We start from the raw sequence: 16560 nt of genomic DNA on the forward strand, positions 1-16560 counted from the left end.
CAGCTATTTTGTCCCCATTGATAGGTGCCTGTCTTATTTTTAGAGTCATTAATTTGCCCTCCTCTGACATTTCAGTAGGAGCGTGTTGCAGCCTCCTGGCGCCCTTGCATTTGTTTCTGGTGTCTTTCTTGTACATCTGGCTCAGCGATGGCCTTCACACTTATTTCTTTACACATACATTCCTCATTTGCACACAAAACAAAATTAATTTACACAGAACATTTTGAACAGAAACATCCTTCTACTCTGTATCCAGCAATCACTCACACCCCCTGTAGTTACTGTCCTTTGTTCCAGTTTCTTTCAGGTATCCTTGGGGGTGGAGAGGCTATCTCTTGTACCAGCTGAAGACAAAATGAAGGGGTCTCCCAGGGTTTAAATAGACTCTCTTGTGGGCAGAGACCCCCTCCTCTCGTCTATGCAAAGTCCAGCTCCACGATGGAGTTTTGGAGTCACATGGGCAAGTTACATGTCCATGCATGACTCCGTTTTTACAGACAGCAGCCATTGTCCACATGCTACACCTCTACCCCTATATAACGCGACCCAGTATAACACAAATTCAGATATAATGTGGTAAAGCAGCGCTCCGGGGAGGTGGGGCTGTGTGCTCCGGTGGATCAACACAAATTCGATATAGCGTGGTTTCACCTATAACACGGTGTGATGGGGTTGGGACTCACCACCGCAGGGCTTCCTGCTGACTCATCAGGGAATTAGCTCAGTCCAGTGTGGAGCACCCTTCACTGGTGGTGTCCTGTCCGTCTCTCACCCTTTCTTGGACCTGGGTTGCTCCTTCCGTGTGATGTCCTCTTCAAGACACTACCCTCCAGCAGTGCTTCCTAGTCCTCGTTCACCCCCTTACGGGGGGGGGGGGTGCAGTCTTTCACTTTGCCCAGCCACAGCGGCCAACCACACCCCAAAGTCTAACCCCTTTTGCCAGGGGTCCAGTGTAGTCCACTATCGCCACATCCAACAGCTTGGGTGTATGTGCCATGGGGAAGGGGGGGACCCAGGCCTGCCCTCTACTCTAGGTCCCGACCCAGGGACCCTTTGGCGGCAGCCTTCCTGCCCTCCTTCTCTCCCCTTGTCTGCCTCTCTCCCTGGGTCACTTCCCCTTTGTCCCCTTTGCACCGGCCCGGCCCTTCCCTCAGGGCCTGCAGCCTGGCAGATACCAGGCTGGAGTTCCTTCTGCTCCCATCGCCTGCCCCGGACTGCGCTGTCCCTGGTGCTAGTCCCCTTGCACAGGAGACAGACCTTCACCCTCTGAAGGCCTGGGAGAGACTGCCTGCTCCCTTCCTAGGCAGCCTTTATATAGGGCTGAGCCTGGCCCTGATTGGCTATCTCTTACTCAGCCTCTGGCTCCCTAGCAAGCCTTCTCTGAATGGCCGCCCACCTGCACAGCCTCTCTGGCCTGCTGGAGCCCCCTCTAGTATAGGAGTGGGGCAGCCACCCCACTACACACGGTAAGATTTTTTTTGGCTCCCAAGGACAGCATTATATCGGGGTAGAGGTGTACCTTGCACATCCTCGTGTAGACTTCTTATGTGGATTGGCGCCTTCCAAGATCCATTGTGCGTTACGTGCTTCTTGATTGGGCTTCTTGTACTTGCAAATTCCTTTCTAAAGAAGCTGACCAAATACCTTACTATGGCTATTTAAAATCAAACAAGCATACAGCCAATATTCATACCTTCGAATACAACAATGACACATGCATACAAATAGGATGAATATATTCAGTAGATGGTAACCTTTACATAGATATGTTACATGGCATATGTAGCATAAAACATATTCTAGTTATGTTGTATATACATTCATAAACATATTTCCATAAAGCATTATGGGGTGCACCGTCACAGGACGCTGCTACCAAAGTTCTCCGATCAGCAACACAGGGACGCAGACACACCTGCTGTGGAGCACTCATAAGGACACACATCTCAAAGAACCATCATTACTGCACAAGGTGAATAACTTCTTCTGTATCAGAGATCTTCTGAAAGAGAGTGAAAGATATCCTCCCCATGTAAGAACAACCTTTAAAACATTGTCATCTTTTCTCAATCAAGTGAATTATTAGCGCATCTGTTGTTTAGCCAATGGTACTGCAACCAGCAGTTGTCAAATTCAGCTGTTATTTTCATTCCAAACCTTGTACAAAGCAAAAGGAGAGAGCCTCTGAGGGAAATAGCCTGGAACCTGAGGAGTTTGAGTTAGTTCCAAAGGTTGGAGTAGGGCATGTTGAACCTCTCAGCAGACAGCCTAAAAGGGAAAACCACACACATGGGTGACCCAGACTGAGAGAGTTCTGCAGTCTCAGGTCCGTTTTTCCTCTTCTTTCGTCTATCAAACCGCAAAGGACTTCTCTACTGCTGGAGACAGCAACAGCTGCCCTCTGTGGGCTAGCAAACCGTTCATACACAGGAGGTGACCTGGATAAAAAGTTCTTGTGTGCTTATCTACTGGCAGGGTGGAATTATACCCAAGTGTCTGGACTGGCTTAGAGGATATGAAAGAGAAACTTAATTGGGTATGGAAAACTTTCTGTTTAAACAGCCATCTACTTTATATCCTTCCTTAGAATGTTAAAAACATTTTTTCAAACTTTTGCCTAACACTCATTTACCTTACTTAACAAATTTAGGCCAGTTGAGCATTTATAGGTCGATAAATCTTACATGTTAAAATACAGAAATTTTAAACTTTCCTAGACACATGGTAATCTAAAGTAAGTAGGACCCCTCTTGATGACTGACCCAGTTTTAATCTTTCCTACTGAGTTATTAAAACGAATAGTTCCCCCCTCAGATAACACATTAATTTCATGCAAAGAAGTTTTTCTTTTTTTTCTTTTTCTTTCTTTCAGGATTTTTCTTTAGCAACAAATATTTAACTCTTCCTGTTTTGTTCTTATTTTGTAGATTGCACCAGTAGAAAATGACAATAGCTATGATGAACTCAAAAGAGATGCTAAGATGTGTTTATCATTAATGTCTCAGGGATTGCTATATCCTCAACAAGTGCCTTTGGTACTCCAGGTGCTAAAACAAGTGAGTGTGATCTAAATTGTTTTAATGAATGCACATCACTTTAAAACCTGTTGAGCTTGTTATTCATACAAGGTAACTTGAGTTAACAATTATGAAACAAAGTATTTCTTATTTCCTGCCAGTGCTATATGTGCAAAGGTCTTCTGCAGTTTTTGAAATAGTTTGCTGCTTATATTCTTTGAGTCTGTATAGTGACACTGTTGTTAGTGTAACTACTTTATTCGTTCATTTCTATATTGAAGTGGCATACATCTCACCAAAATCATGAAGAATGTTTAAGTACTTAGTTAAACTCTTGATTGCAGTAATTCGCTGTACACCAGCCAAAAAGGCAGCACTACTGAGACTGCTGACTTCCTTTGCTTTGTAATAAATTCCATGTTAATGTTTGGTCATCAGGAACAATAATCTGAATTAACTTTGTAAAATGGCTTTTGTATCAGCTTCCAATTTTTATTTATTTATTTATTTATTTATTGCCAAGCAGAAATACATACTAATAAAGCATTAAACTCTTTGTAAAGAAAGGATTGCCTTTCTTCTAGTTTGTTCACTAAAAATTATACCCAGTGTTTGAAAGTATAGTTATCTTAAGCGGAAAAAGGATTAAACTTACATTTAGGTTCCTATGAGTATAAATCCTGTAAGGGAAAAATACATGAATGTTATGAATGTTTCACATTTTGTTTCTAACAAAATACTATCTCAAAAAAGTTCTATTTCCAGTTTTATTTTTTACTTGTCAAATATTTGCCCCAAATGGGGTGTAAAATTTATTTTAAGGAATAAAAATAAGTAAGGGTTTAGTAACAAGTCGGCTTAAAATAAAAATGTCACTTTGAAAGGGACATAGTTACGGTTAAGATTTAGTAATGGGTATTTTTAGTAAAAGTCATGGATAGGACACTGGCAACAAACAAAAATTCACGGCCCCGTGACCTTGTCCATGACTTGTACTATACACCCCTGACTAAATCTTGAGTGTCCTGGGAGGCTCTGGGGACGCTGCTGGTGCTGGGGACACTCTGGGGGTGTACTCCAGGAGAGCCACCTGCCGCCGCTCTGGGGGAATGCTCCAGGGTGCCCGCCGCCACTGCTGATGGGGGACCACCCAGGAACACTGCTGCTGGCGGGGGTGGGGCAACCCAGGACCACCACTGTTGCTGTGGGGCCCAGTGCGGCTTGGGTATCCTTGCGGTCAGGCGCACTGGAAGGCTGCAGAAGTCACAGAGGTCCCGGAAAGTTACAGAATCTGTGACTTCCGTGACCTCTGTGGCAGACTCGCAGCGTTAGACATAGAACAGATTTCCAGTTGACTATCCTAAAAACAAGTTGAAATGTAGTTTCAGAAAGCAGCATGTTCTCTTGGGTCCCTCTCCTATTTTTTGTGGTTTTACAATGGTATTTTTCTGTTAAAATGTATGTCTGTCCTATTTATAACTTTGTGAAAGACCCACACAAATGAAAAGGAAAACAGACTATATAGAGAAATGGAGAAACTGATAGTATACAAAGTGCTATCAAATGCACAAAATAAAAAATTGAGCAAATGGATTTTTTCCTTTAATCTTTCAACCTTCATCTACTCTAGAAAAATTACCCATTACTGAAAATGGGTGTCAGCAGTGGATGCAGTCAAAGTGGTGGTACTAGTTCAACTTTCACCCATTGCTTACATCTTTTGTCAGTAATAAGCATTTTTTTCCACAGTTAAAGTCCACTATACAGACAATTTCAATGCAAAATTGAGCATAACTAAACTTTGAGCATAACTAACTGGCCACTTAGAACAGGCTGGTATCTGAGGTCATGAACAAATCAAAAGGTGTGATCTGTTTAGTTTCTCAGTTATATATCCAGTACTACAAATATTAAGTATTTAGATGCTTTGGAAATTTAGCCTCAAAGAACATAAAACAAAACAAAGCTAACTATAAGGAGGGAAACCAACTTTTATGCGTAACTTGCTGCAGCAGCACAAAAGGTTTAAGTAATGGTACCTGACAATATTTAGAGTAAATCAGATAGCTTGTCTACATGCCCTTGTTTTTAATTCCAACTGTTTAATCTTTGTTGCTTTCAGACAGCAAGAAGCAGTTCTTGGCATGCTAGGTACACAATACTGACCTACCTCCAGACTATGGTATTTTATAATCTCTTTATCTTCCTCAACAATGAAGAAGCTGTCAATGACATAAGATGGTTGGTTATAAAACTTTTGGAAGATGAACAGCTTGAGGTAAACATGAAGTTATACCTATTCCCATGTATTTTGACTTTCAGTGAAAGACATGGAACGTGAATAAAAGAAGCAGAACTAAAGTTTTTTTATATTTATCTTTATATATCTAGTTTCTTGCCTCTTACTGTGTAACTTCATACAAAGAATAGAAAGTTTGCCATATTTAGCACTAATAGAAAATGCATTTGTATTTAGTTTCTTGAATATATAATAAAAATGCTAACTTGTATAGAACTGTATTCTATAAAAAATTCTACTTTCAACAGGAAAACAAAATTATTCCAGAAAGCATTTCATTAGCAATAATAAAATGGCACAAGCCTCCCAATGTTTTCTGTCCTGTTTTAAATACAGTTGGAAGAGAGGTAGTATCTTTACAGTACTGAGGACATAATGGGTATTAGTAGAAAACCCAACCTTCAGATTTAAAATGCATTTCTACTCTAAAATCTGATTATGTAAAAATAACACTTTCTTACTCGGCAGAGGTTACCTGTGTGTATTCATTCACAACAGCTGATTATAGTGACAAAAGTAAGTTTTTACTTCATTTGACTCAGATTGGCAATACTGGTTCTGCAGTACTATGAGCAAGTGAACTGGACTCTGTCTAGGCTAATACATCAGAAATAAGTTCCTATTGCAGAACCAAATTCTGGCTTCAGTTCTGAATGTCTTCAGTAGAGTAGCACAGATATAATTTGAAGACAATGGAGTTGCCCACATCTGAGGGCAGAATTTGTCTTGCAGAGCCATTATTACTGGTGTGATGCAAGAGTAATTTAAAAAACAAAAAACCTAAGCCTGACTCAGATTCTAGGTTGAGTCTGCAGGACTGACTGTTAGAAAAAACATCTTTTTACTTTTCAAATTGAAAAAATTTGCTATGGAAGCCATCAAAATACAGAAACATAACTTTACAATGACCTTTTCATACAGTTTATTTTCAGAGTAGAAATGCATTTTAAATATCTTCCATTTATCACCACTGTTGAAGTAATTTTTAGTTTTGTGTCTTTGAGAGATTATCAGTGTTACTAGGATTTTCCAGAAGTTTAGTCGGACTAAGACCATGTCTACACTACAAAGTTAAGTTGACATCAAGCCTCCGATTTAAGCAATTTGATCTTGTGTGTCTGCACTACCCTCGTTGTGTCAGCGGAGTGCATCCTCACTAGCAGGGCTTGCATTGATACACGAAGTGCTGCACTCACAGTGCAAGTAGCCAAGTGGAATTTTGGGTTGGGTTTGCAGTGCCTTACGAGACCAAAACATTGGCATGGGTGGTTATGGCAACATGGCGTCCTTTACGTCCCTCCCTCCCTTCCTGAAATCAGCAGCAAACAAACCAAGCATTTTTCACATCTTTTTTCATAAACCTGGGTTACCCACGAGGACACCATAGCATGATAAGCATTGACCCTGCTCGGTTGTACACTGTTGTTGTGAGCATTACAAACACCTTGTGCCTTATCGTGCAGTATTTACATAGCCGATACAAGAGCCGCCACATGGAGTAGTGTGATGCCACACAACCAGCCCTGCTGGAAGACCTAGAGCGGAGCAATTCACAGTTGCTGGTGACAGTCACGCATCACCTTGACAGGGTTGAGCACCATTTCTGGGCCCGGGAAACAAGCACTGACTGGTGGGACTGCATCGTTATGCAGCTGTGGGATGATGAGCAGTGGCTGCAGAACTTCTGAATGTGTAAGGCCACTTTCCAGGAACTGTGTGAAGAGCTTTCCTCAGCCCTGAACTGTAGCAGTACTAAAATGAGAGCTGCTCTGACAGTGGAGAAGCGAGTGGCGATAGCTGTGTGGAAGCTTGCAATGCTAGACTGCTACCGGTCAGTGTGGCATCAATTTGGAGTGGATAAATCTACAGTGGGATCTGTTGTGATCCAAGTTTGCAGGGTCATTAACAGACTTCTGCTAAGAAGGATAGTGACTCTGGGCAACGTGCAGGACATAGTGGATGGTTTTGCCATGATGGGGTTCCCTTACTGCAGTGGGGCGATAGACAGAACACACATCCCTATCTTGGCACCAGACCACCTTGCCAAAGAGTACATAAACTGAAAGGGGGACTTCTCAATGGTGATGCAAGTGCTGGTGGATCACAGGGGTGGTTTCACTGACACCAACGTGGAATAGTCGGGAAAGGTGCATGACACACCTATCTTTAGGAACACAGATCTGTTCAGAAAGTTGCAAACAGGGACTTTCTTTCCAGACTGCAAAATAATCATTGGTGATGTTGAAATGCCAGTCATGATCCTGGAAGACCCAGCCTACCCCTTACTCCCATGGCTTATGAAGCCATACACAGGTAGCCTGGACAGTGATAAGGACTGATTCAGCCATAGGCTGAGCAAGTGTAGAATGGTGATGAAATGTGCCTTTGGACCTTTAAAAGATCACTGGCGTTGTTTGCTTACTAGGTTAGACCTCAGTGAAAGCAATATCCCCATTGTTATTGCTGCCTGCTGTGTGCTCCATAATATCTGTGAAACAAAGAGAGAAAAGTTTCTGCTGGGGTGAGAGGTTGAGGCAGATTGCCTGGCAGCCAATTTTGAGCAGCCAGACACCAGGGCAATAAGAAGAGCACACTGAGGGACTTTGCGTCTCCAGGAGGCTTTGAAAACCAGTTTCAGCAATGAGCCAGAGTAATGTGACACTTACCTGTGCTGTTCCTTACCAAACTGTCCCCTCCATTGCATTTTCTTCCCTGTAAACTCCACCCCCACCAACCACCGTGTGCTGAATGGTTAAAGAGCCTTTTCTGCTCAGTCCATTAAGTTTTATTATGCACACAAACACACAGAGACAGCTAGGAAAAGTAAGATAACCTGGGGCAAAAAGGGCTGATAACACTGTGGGGGGAGAAACAAGGAAAGCTTGCTTACAGATGCACTGCAGTAACAATCAAAGGTGTGGGAATGGGCTCTTTCTGGTCCTTGTGCCCTCCCCTGGTGTTGAGTGCAAGGGATACCGAATACCCCACCATCCCCGCCTCATAGGACGGTTGTGCGAGGAGGATGTAGAACTCGGTGCTGATGGCAGCAGGTTCAGCATAGACTGCAGAGGGACTCTAGCTTCCAGCAGCCTTTCTTGGACCTCAACATGTCTGATTGTTTCTTCATAATCCGCAGCATCTCTTCCTGACTGGCATGCTCTTGTTCCCTGCATGCTCTCCTGTCCTCCCCGTCCATATCCAGTTTCTCAGACAGTGTAATCCTCCATACTCTGAGCTCCGTCTTGTCACTCTCAGAGGCGTGCATTAACTGATTAAACATGTCCTCCCGAGTCTTCTTTTTCCACCTTGTAATCTGTGAGGTACTCTGCAATCCTTTGCAGAAAGTTTCTGGGAAGGGCTACTTTATTTTGTCCACCACTGTGCCGTTCCGCTATGGGCTGGGACTCCTAGCATTTACACTCATCTCCAGTGCCAAGGAAGACAACTCCGGCACGGGACTCTCGGCACTGCTCTCCATCACTAATGCCAAGAAAGAATCAGAGAAAAACTGAGCGGGGAGCATTCCCCAACCCCAAGGTCTGCGGGGCATAGAGATGCTGACAGTGTATGACTCGTGCTGGGCCATTCGGAGATGCCAGTGGTGCATAAGGCACTGTTGACTCCGACCCCGGGAAGGGCACTATTGAATCCGGCACCTTTGGACTCTCCACCAAGAGAGAGCTACCGGAGTTCAACAGCCCTGGTGCTACCATCCACACCGGAAGCATTTGAGGTAGCGAGGGAGTTAATGTCACCCCCAGTACCACAATCTCCCACCATTCAGGAGCTAACACTGGCAGCCCAGTGGAGGAGATCTCTGAATCTTTCCATGCCCTGGTAGACATCTTAGTAGCTTCAGGGCCATCGTGGGTGGCTCTGCCTTTGAACGATGCAATTTTGGACCCCATCAGGGCCTTATGGCAGACTCCTGTGTCCCTCCAACCTATTGCAAAGAGGATGGAGATAAAATACTTTGTCCCTCCCAAAGGGTATAAATTTCTGTACATACACACACCACCGAGCTCGTTGGTTGTTTCAGTGGCAAATGAGCAGGAGCAGCAAAGTCAGCAAGGGCCGACTCCCAAGGCCAAAGATGCCAAAAAACTAGACCTTTTTGGCAGGAAGGTGTACTCAACTGGCGGCCTCCATCTCAGGATGGCAAACCAGCAAGCACTCCTGGGTCAATATGATTTCAACTCCTGGAGTGCAATAGCGAAATTCAAGGAGCTTTTGCCTCAGGAGTCAGGCGAGTTCTTGGCCCTAGCTTTAGAGGGGAAATCGGTGGCAAGGAAGTCCCTTCAGGCAGATTTGGATGTGGGAGACTCAGCAGCCCGATCTATGGCTTCAGCTGTGATCGTGAAAAGAAGCTCATGACCTCAGTCCTTGGGGTTGCCCTCTGAGGTGTGGCAGACTGTGCAGGACCTTCCATTTGAAGGCAAGTTGCTCTTTTCTGAACAAACAGACTTGAAGCTGCCTAGTCTGAAAGACTCCAGAGCCACCCTGAAATCCCTGGAGTTGCGTACACCGGCTCCTGCCAGGAAGCACTCTAAGCCCCAACCGATGGCACGCTTCTACCCCCCACAGCAGAGACAAGACTATAGCAGAAGAAGAAGTAGAGGCTATAAGAGAAGTTCTCCATCCCAGTCCTTGTCTGCCCCGGTGCCTGCCTCCCTCTCCACACGCCCGAGGCAATCTGCAGGGTCTAAGCAGGCCTTTTGTTGGAATGCATCAGGACAATGTGTGGATCTGATTTCTCCTATATTTGTGGACTGGATATCCCACTTCTAGTAGGGATGGGCCCGCATTACCTCAAATCGCTGGATGCTACACACAATAGATCTGGGATACCCTCTTCAAGTCAGTTGTTCCCCTCTTTCCCACCCTCCCTTCCCATCCCTCTTCAGGGACCTTCTCACAAGCAACTTCTGGACCAGGAGGTGCGGGCGCTTCTAAAGTGGGAGCAGTGGAGGAAGTTCCGCCGGAGCTAAGGGGTCAGAGGATCTACTGCATTCGAACTGCTGACAATGTGGTCTCTGCTCTATCTGTTCTGGAAGCTGTCCTCCCTGGCCACCATTACTTTAGCCAGAAGGGTTTCAGAGATCCAAGCTGTTACTTCAGAACCACCGTACACAGTCTTTTTCAAGGACAAGATGCAGCTGGGGCCCCACCTGGCCTTCCTGCCAAAGGTAGTCTCACAATTCCATAATAACTAGGTTATCTTCCTATCCTATTCATTATAAGAAACCACATTCTAACAGGGAGGAACAGACACACCATGTGCTGGATGTTTGGTGTGCACTAGTGTTTTACATGGAAAGGACTGAACTCTTTTGGAAATCTACTCGGCTCTTTATAGCCATTGCAGACAGAATGAAAGGCTGTCCACTGTCAGCTCACAGAATCTCATCGCGGATCATTTCCTGTATCCGCACATGCTACAACCTAGTGAAGGTCCCAGCTCCTCCACTGAGAGCCCTTTCTACAAGAGTCTCAAGCATTATCAGCTGCGTTCGTGGCCCAAGTTCTGATTCAGGACATCTGTAGGGCAGCAACATAGTCATCAATCCACACTTTTGCATCCCACTACGCCATCACCCAGCAAGCTAGAGACGATGTGGGTTTCAGCCAAGTAGTGTAACAGACAGTGTGCCAATGAACTCCAAACTCTCGACTGGTGCAGCTGCTTGGGAGTCACCTACACTGGAATGGACATGAACAAGTACTCGAAGAAGAAAAAATAGTTACTAGCCTTCTGTAACTACTGTTCTTCGAGATGTGTTGCTTATGTCCATTCCAAACCCGCTCCGCACCCTGGTCTGCCCTTCTGCTGGAGTTAGGCAGCAAGAAGGAACTGAGGGGACAGCAGGTCGGTGGGGCCCTATATACCACCGTTATGAGGGTGTGACTCCAAGGGGTACCAGAGCCAACCCAAACGATACTACTCAGGGGAAAACTTTCCAGCAGTAGTGCTCGGAGCAAGTAGACACATCTTGAAGAACAACAGTTACAGGAAGTTAGTAACTGTTTTTTTCAAGTTCCTAAGTAACTTAAATGCATCCAGCTTAAAAGCCAGATGTTGATTTGAGAAAACCTAGTATCTCATTGGAGAACAGATAGGCCATAAGTATTCTGACCATCAAAGCAGTACTCTGTGTATTAGAAATGTTGAGAAATTTGGTTTCTAGGAAACTACTAATGCTCAGGATGCACAAATCAAAGCAATTCAAATCCAAATGGTGATTTTAATGCATGTGTGCTCTTGAGAGCACTCGTGGGCATGAATGCGAGGTGCATTACAAAGAGCATTCATGGGAACCTCAAATGTTTATCAGCAGGGCTTCTAATTTGTGAAATTTTACCGAAAGGAAGAGCTTTTTAAATTAACATTATACAATAATGTATTGGATATATTAAAAAGGGTTTTATGAAATCACATGGGTTTGAATATATATATAGATAATGTGTAATATATAATGTACAGTGCAGAATCATAGTGAGAAATGTTAATGTTTCAGCCAGAACTGAGCCCTTTCACCTCTGGTCCCCAAATACCAGTTTGTTCTGTGGACAACTTTTACATAATGCCTAACTAAAAGTTCATTTTCATGTAACATGTTTCTCTTCTTTGAAGGAGAAGAAGTCCCTCTTGTGTCATGCTTTTGTGTAAAATCTGTTTAAAATTGGGCTGAAAAGTCTCACTATTATGAAAATCTAAGCTGTGAAAGGTGAATTGCAAGTAATTTAAAAAACATAAATATAGAATTAATATTTCAAATTGTGCAAGATTGCACCTTGTATTTAAAGAACAGCACTTTAACCCTCTGCTCCCAATGCACTGGCTCCATTCTCCAGCAGGTCTCTTTGGTACCAGTCATGTCACTGCATGTTATAGTATTACAGTAGAACAAGAGCTGTGAGCCTAGATAATTTGTTATCCGTACTAATCAAAGCATGCATCACATAATCCCACATTTACAAAATTTACAAAAATGGATGTTCACTTTTAATAGTTACATAGATTTGCAGATAATTAGATAAAACGTATGTCCTTGAACTGCCGAGGTAGATATCAGCAAAAGCTATTTTGTGTAGTAATCTCTTGCAATCATGTTGTTACCATGGAAACTTTACTTTACTGTAGCAGTAATCTTGCTTTTTCATTATAAGAATTGGCAAGTTCCAGTATGTTTCAGTAATTACCATAGCATTGCTTTCATCGTGCTATATTTAATGAGAAGGTTATTTCAGTATAGAACCTCATTTCTGATAGTCTATATACCTTGTCTCTTTGTTGTGGGCTGAAACGTGACAGACAAGTTCTTAGTTCTGAAGTGGATTTTCAGGTTATTTTAAGTAAAAATGCTAAAATTGATGGTTCTCCCCACCACTTCTTTTGCCTCTCTCTTAATGGACTTTTTAAATTTCTAGTATTTCTCATGGGTTCCTCAGGAATCAGTTCCACAGTTCTCAGCCCAGCCCTCATGTTTGCAGTTTTGTTGTAGCTGTGTTGGTCCCAGGACATGAGAGACCCAAGGTGGGTGAGGTAATATCTCTTTTTGGACCAACTTCTGTTGCTGGAAGGGACAAACTTGCAGGCTTCATAGAGCTCTTCCTCAAGTCTGGAGAACGAATCTAGAGTGTCCAAGCTAAATGCAAGGTGGGACAGACTAAGCATAAGCATGTTGTAGATGACCACTTGAAATGGGCAATGAACAGCTCTGCAGTTGTAGGACAATGGCGGGTTCCTAGGCAGCAGGGTGTGTTACAAGTTGTTGTAATGGGCCATAAAACCCATGTCCTAGGCCTTGTCTATATTACACAGTTCTGTTGACAAAAGTCAGGTTTTGTCGGCAGAACAGTGGAGGTATACATGCTACAGTGCTACCTCTGCTGACAAAACTCTCCTGCTTTGCTCACAAAATAAAACCACCTTGACAAGAAGCGTAGAACTTTTTGCGACAAAGTTATATCGACAAAGTATCAGTGTAGATATCCCACTTGATTATGTCACTGTAAATGACCTCCAGCAGATATCCCACAATGCCTAACCTGACCACTCTCATCAGCACTCTGCTGTCCTGCACCCAGGTACGCAGGCATCCGCCCCTCCCCCTTTAAAGGCCAGGGAATTTTTGAAATTCCACTTCCTATTTGCTCGGCGTGGACAGTTCACATTGCATCTTCCCAGCTGACCGTGGCAGCTCCATGAAGCAAACGCTTTCCCCCTTGGAGCACACCTGAATTGTTGGATCTGTTTGCGCTTTGGGGAGAGGAGGCTGTGCAATCCCAGCTCCACTCCAGTCATAGGAACTTCGATACCTGCGGGCAGATTTCTTGTGGCTTGTTGGATAAGAGCTATGAACGGGACACACATCAGTGCCATGTGAAGGTAAAGGAGCTGAGGCAGGCATACCAGAAGGCAAGGGAAGCAAACCGTCGTTCTGGTGCTGCACCAAAGACGTGCCTCTTCTATAAGGAGCTGGGCCAAACCTTCACTGCCAAGAGACCTGGGGATACTGCGGGGGTGGCTGGAGACAGCAGACAGCGGACTCAACCCCAAGGACAAAGTGGTGGACAAGGGGTCGAGTTGGATGACAATATGGGACAGGTGACGGGGTGATCTAGTACCGTGGTGAGCCAGGACCTCTTCTCCACCCAGAAGGGCTCTAGCCAGTCCCACCACTCCGTATCTGGCACGCATGATGCAGGAGAGGGGAGCTCTGGTAAGTGATCTTTCTCAGTTGATGCTGCTCGGTTATATGAGATAGAGCTGTCCTTTGCTTTGTTATGTGCTAGAAGTGGGTTAAGGGATAGAAATGTAGAATACTAGCTGTGTTTCTGTGTGCTGGACATTTCCCTGTGCAGCTAAGTAGTGCAATGGAACATGTAAACGCACACTGAGATTTCACGGGCATTTCACCAGAGATTTCACCAGAGAGATCTGTAGGAAACTTTCCTGCAAGTACTCCCCAGTCCTCTGCCAAAAGTTCCTTCGCAGAGCTGCTTTGTTCCATCCCCTATTGTAGGAAACTTTCCCATGCCACTTGGCAGTCACTTGTGCAGGGACCAAAGCAGCACACAGGCAAGCAGCACAGGGACCTGGTCTGAAGCCACATGCATGCAGGAGATGCACCCTTGCTTACCCTCAGGAGTGAGATATCCGCGTCAGTGATCCCCGCCTGTGGAAAATGGTGGCAGAATTTACAGTATGTCTCTACTCGCTAGCAATGATCCCCTTAAAAACCACCAAGACCCTTTGCCCCATCTTGAACGTCCAACACCCACCTGGGCTGAACTCACCAAGTTTAGGGTTTTCTCTAAGATGTACACTTGCCAAGGGACAGTGAGAAAGTGATTGATATATTAAGAGGTGTATTTTACTATAATGTTTCGTTGTTGTGCATGACCATCATAATTCTGCAGAAGCACAAGAAACAATACACAGATGTGACATTCAGGGATACCCCTACACACCGGCAGAGCGCCTCTGCCAGATAAGGAAGTGACCAAGGCGGAGCAGGAAGGACACGTTCCAAGAGGTGCTTCAATCCTCAGAGGCCATAAAAAGTGAACGCAGGGAGCGGAGAGAGACCCTGAAGGAAAAATTTAAAATGGAAAGTCAGGACAGAAAGGAGAGTGAGGAGTGCATTGTAAAGGACCAGGAGCGGATGATAAAAGTGAAGGAGGAGCAAATGGAGATGCTGAAGTCCCTAACTCTCCAGGCAGAACACATGCATGCTTCCCTCCCATCCCAGCTGATACAGAACTGCTTTCCATGCCCTCCCCAAACTCCTCCCACACATTCCTTGCAACTTCCCGGAACATCTTGGTACCCCATTCATGCCACCCCCATTGGACAACTTCCAAAATGATAGCTGGACTTACACACAGCTATGAGAGCCTATACTGCCCTTCATTGTTATCTGCCTTCCCACCAAGCCTTTCATGTGTTGTTAATTAGTATTTAATAAAAACAAACTCTCTGAAAGATAACCAATCTTTATTTGTCTCCTACATGTGGTGGTTGCTGTTGGTAATAATACATAGTGGTGATCATTTGCTGACTACAAATCCCAATCGGGAATCATCACAATTTTCATGCAAGGCGGCAAGTTAACAAAGCATGGCAGAGTGCTATATAGAAAGACTTACATTACTAGGGCTCATTATCAAAATATCACCTCAAAACCTCCCTGATTCGAATAGCCCCTCTAATAGCACTGGTATCTGGCTGCTCCATCCTGGGGGAAACTTTTCACTCTGAGCCTCACAAATATTATGGAGCAGTACCAGCGTACTTTTAGTCTGCCAAAGTCGTATTCCACAATCCACTGTGTTCAGCTGCTCCATGAATGCCAAAAGTAATCTGGTGGTGTTTCTTTCCATGACATACAGCAGATCGGGCAACTCTGATTCCTGTTCAGATTGGGTGCTCATGATATACTGCATGACCATCTGCAATGTATTCATAACAATGACTACAACAGTAGAGAGCAGTGCGGGATCCATCCTTTCACACAAAGATGGCGGGTACACAGTAAATAGGCCATTGAAAAATGCCGCGAAATGCAGTCAGAATCCCATGGAATTCTGGGACAGAAAGAACTGCATCATGGGACAACCCCCTCCACAACTCTTAGCTGCAGAAGGTGTCAGGTAGGACAGTGGGATGGCTGTCCACCGTGCTTTGCTCTCCTTGTCAGTGCTACAGTACCAAGTGTGGATGCACTCTGCCGACAGAAGGAGTATAGTGTGAACATGCACAAGCGATGTAATTATACCAGTTTTGATTGTCGGCTTAACTTGTGTCGACAAAACTCTGTAGTATAGACAAGGCCCAGGATGTTCTCTCTGTGAAACTTGAAAGCTTGTCCCTTCCACCAACAGAAGTTGGTCCAATAAAAGATGTTACCTCATCCACTGTATCTTTTTTAGGTATCATGGTAGATGACCAAAGGAACATAAACTCTAGTGTAATACCATGGCTCATGATCTTTGGAAGGATCCTTGGAGAAATACAGAGTAAAAGTAGGGAAGTGATATTGCCTGTAGCATTGGTGAGACCACTACTGAAATACTATATCCACTTCCGGTGTCCACACTTTAAAAAGGATGTTGGGAAAAGTTGGAAAGGATTCAGGGAAGAGCTACAAGAATTATTTGAGGTCTGGAAAATGCGTCTTACAATGAGAAGCTAAAGGACCTCAGTCTATAGTTTATTGAAGAGAAGCTTAAACATGACTT

The 16560-nt window shown here is 44.3% G+C and overlaps 1 protein-coding gene across 1 annotated transcript in view; it reads left to right on the forward strand.

Annotated features, from left to right (window-relative positions):
* The window catches only part of PSME4 (proteasome activator subunit 4), a 206483-nt gene that overhangs the window by 173757 nt on the left and 16166 nt on the right, over window positions 1-16560 (forward strand). Inside the window, exons 42-43 of the mRNA XM_077813889.1 lie at window positions 2928-3056; window positions 5140-5295. Of these exons, the coding sequence (XP_077670015.1) occupies window positions 2928-3056; window positions 5140-5295 (285 nt within the window). The remainder of the gene's footprint in view (window positions 1-2927; window positions 3057-5139; window positions 5296-16560) is intronic.

The sequence above is a fragment of the Eretmochelys imbricata genome, chromosome 3 (genome assembly GCF_965152235.1).
Source record: "Eretmochelys imbricata isolate rEreImb1 chromosome 3, rEreImb1.hap1, whole genome shotgun sequence".
Lineage (NCBI taxonomy): Eukaryota > Metazoa > Chordata > Testudines > Cheloniidae > Eretmochelys > Eretmochelys imbricata.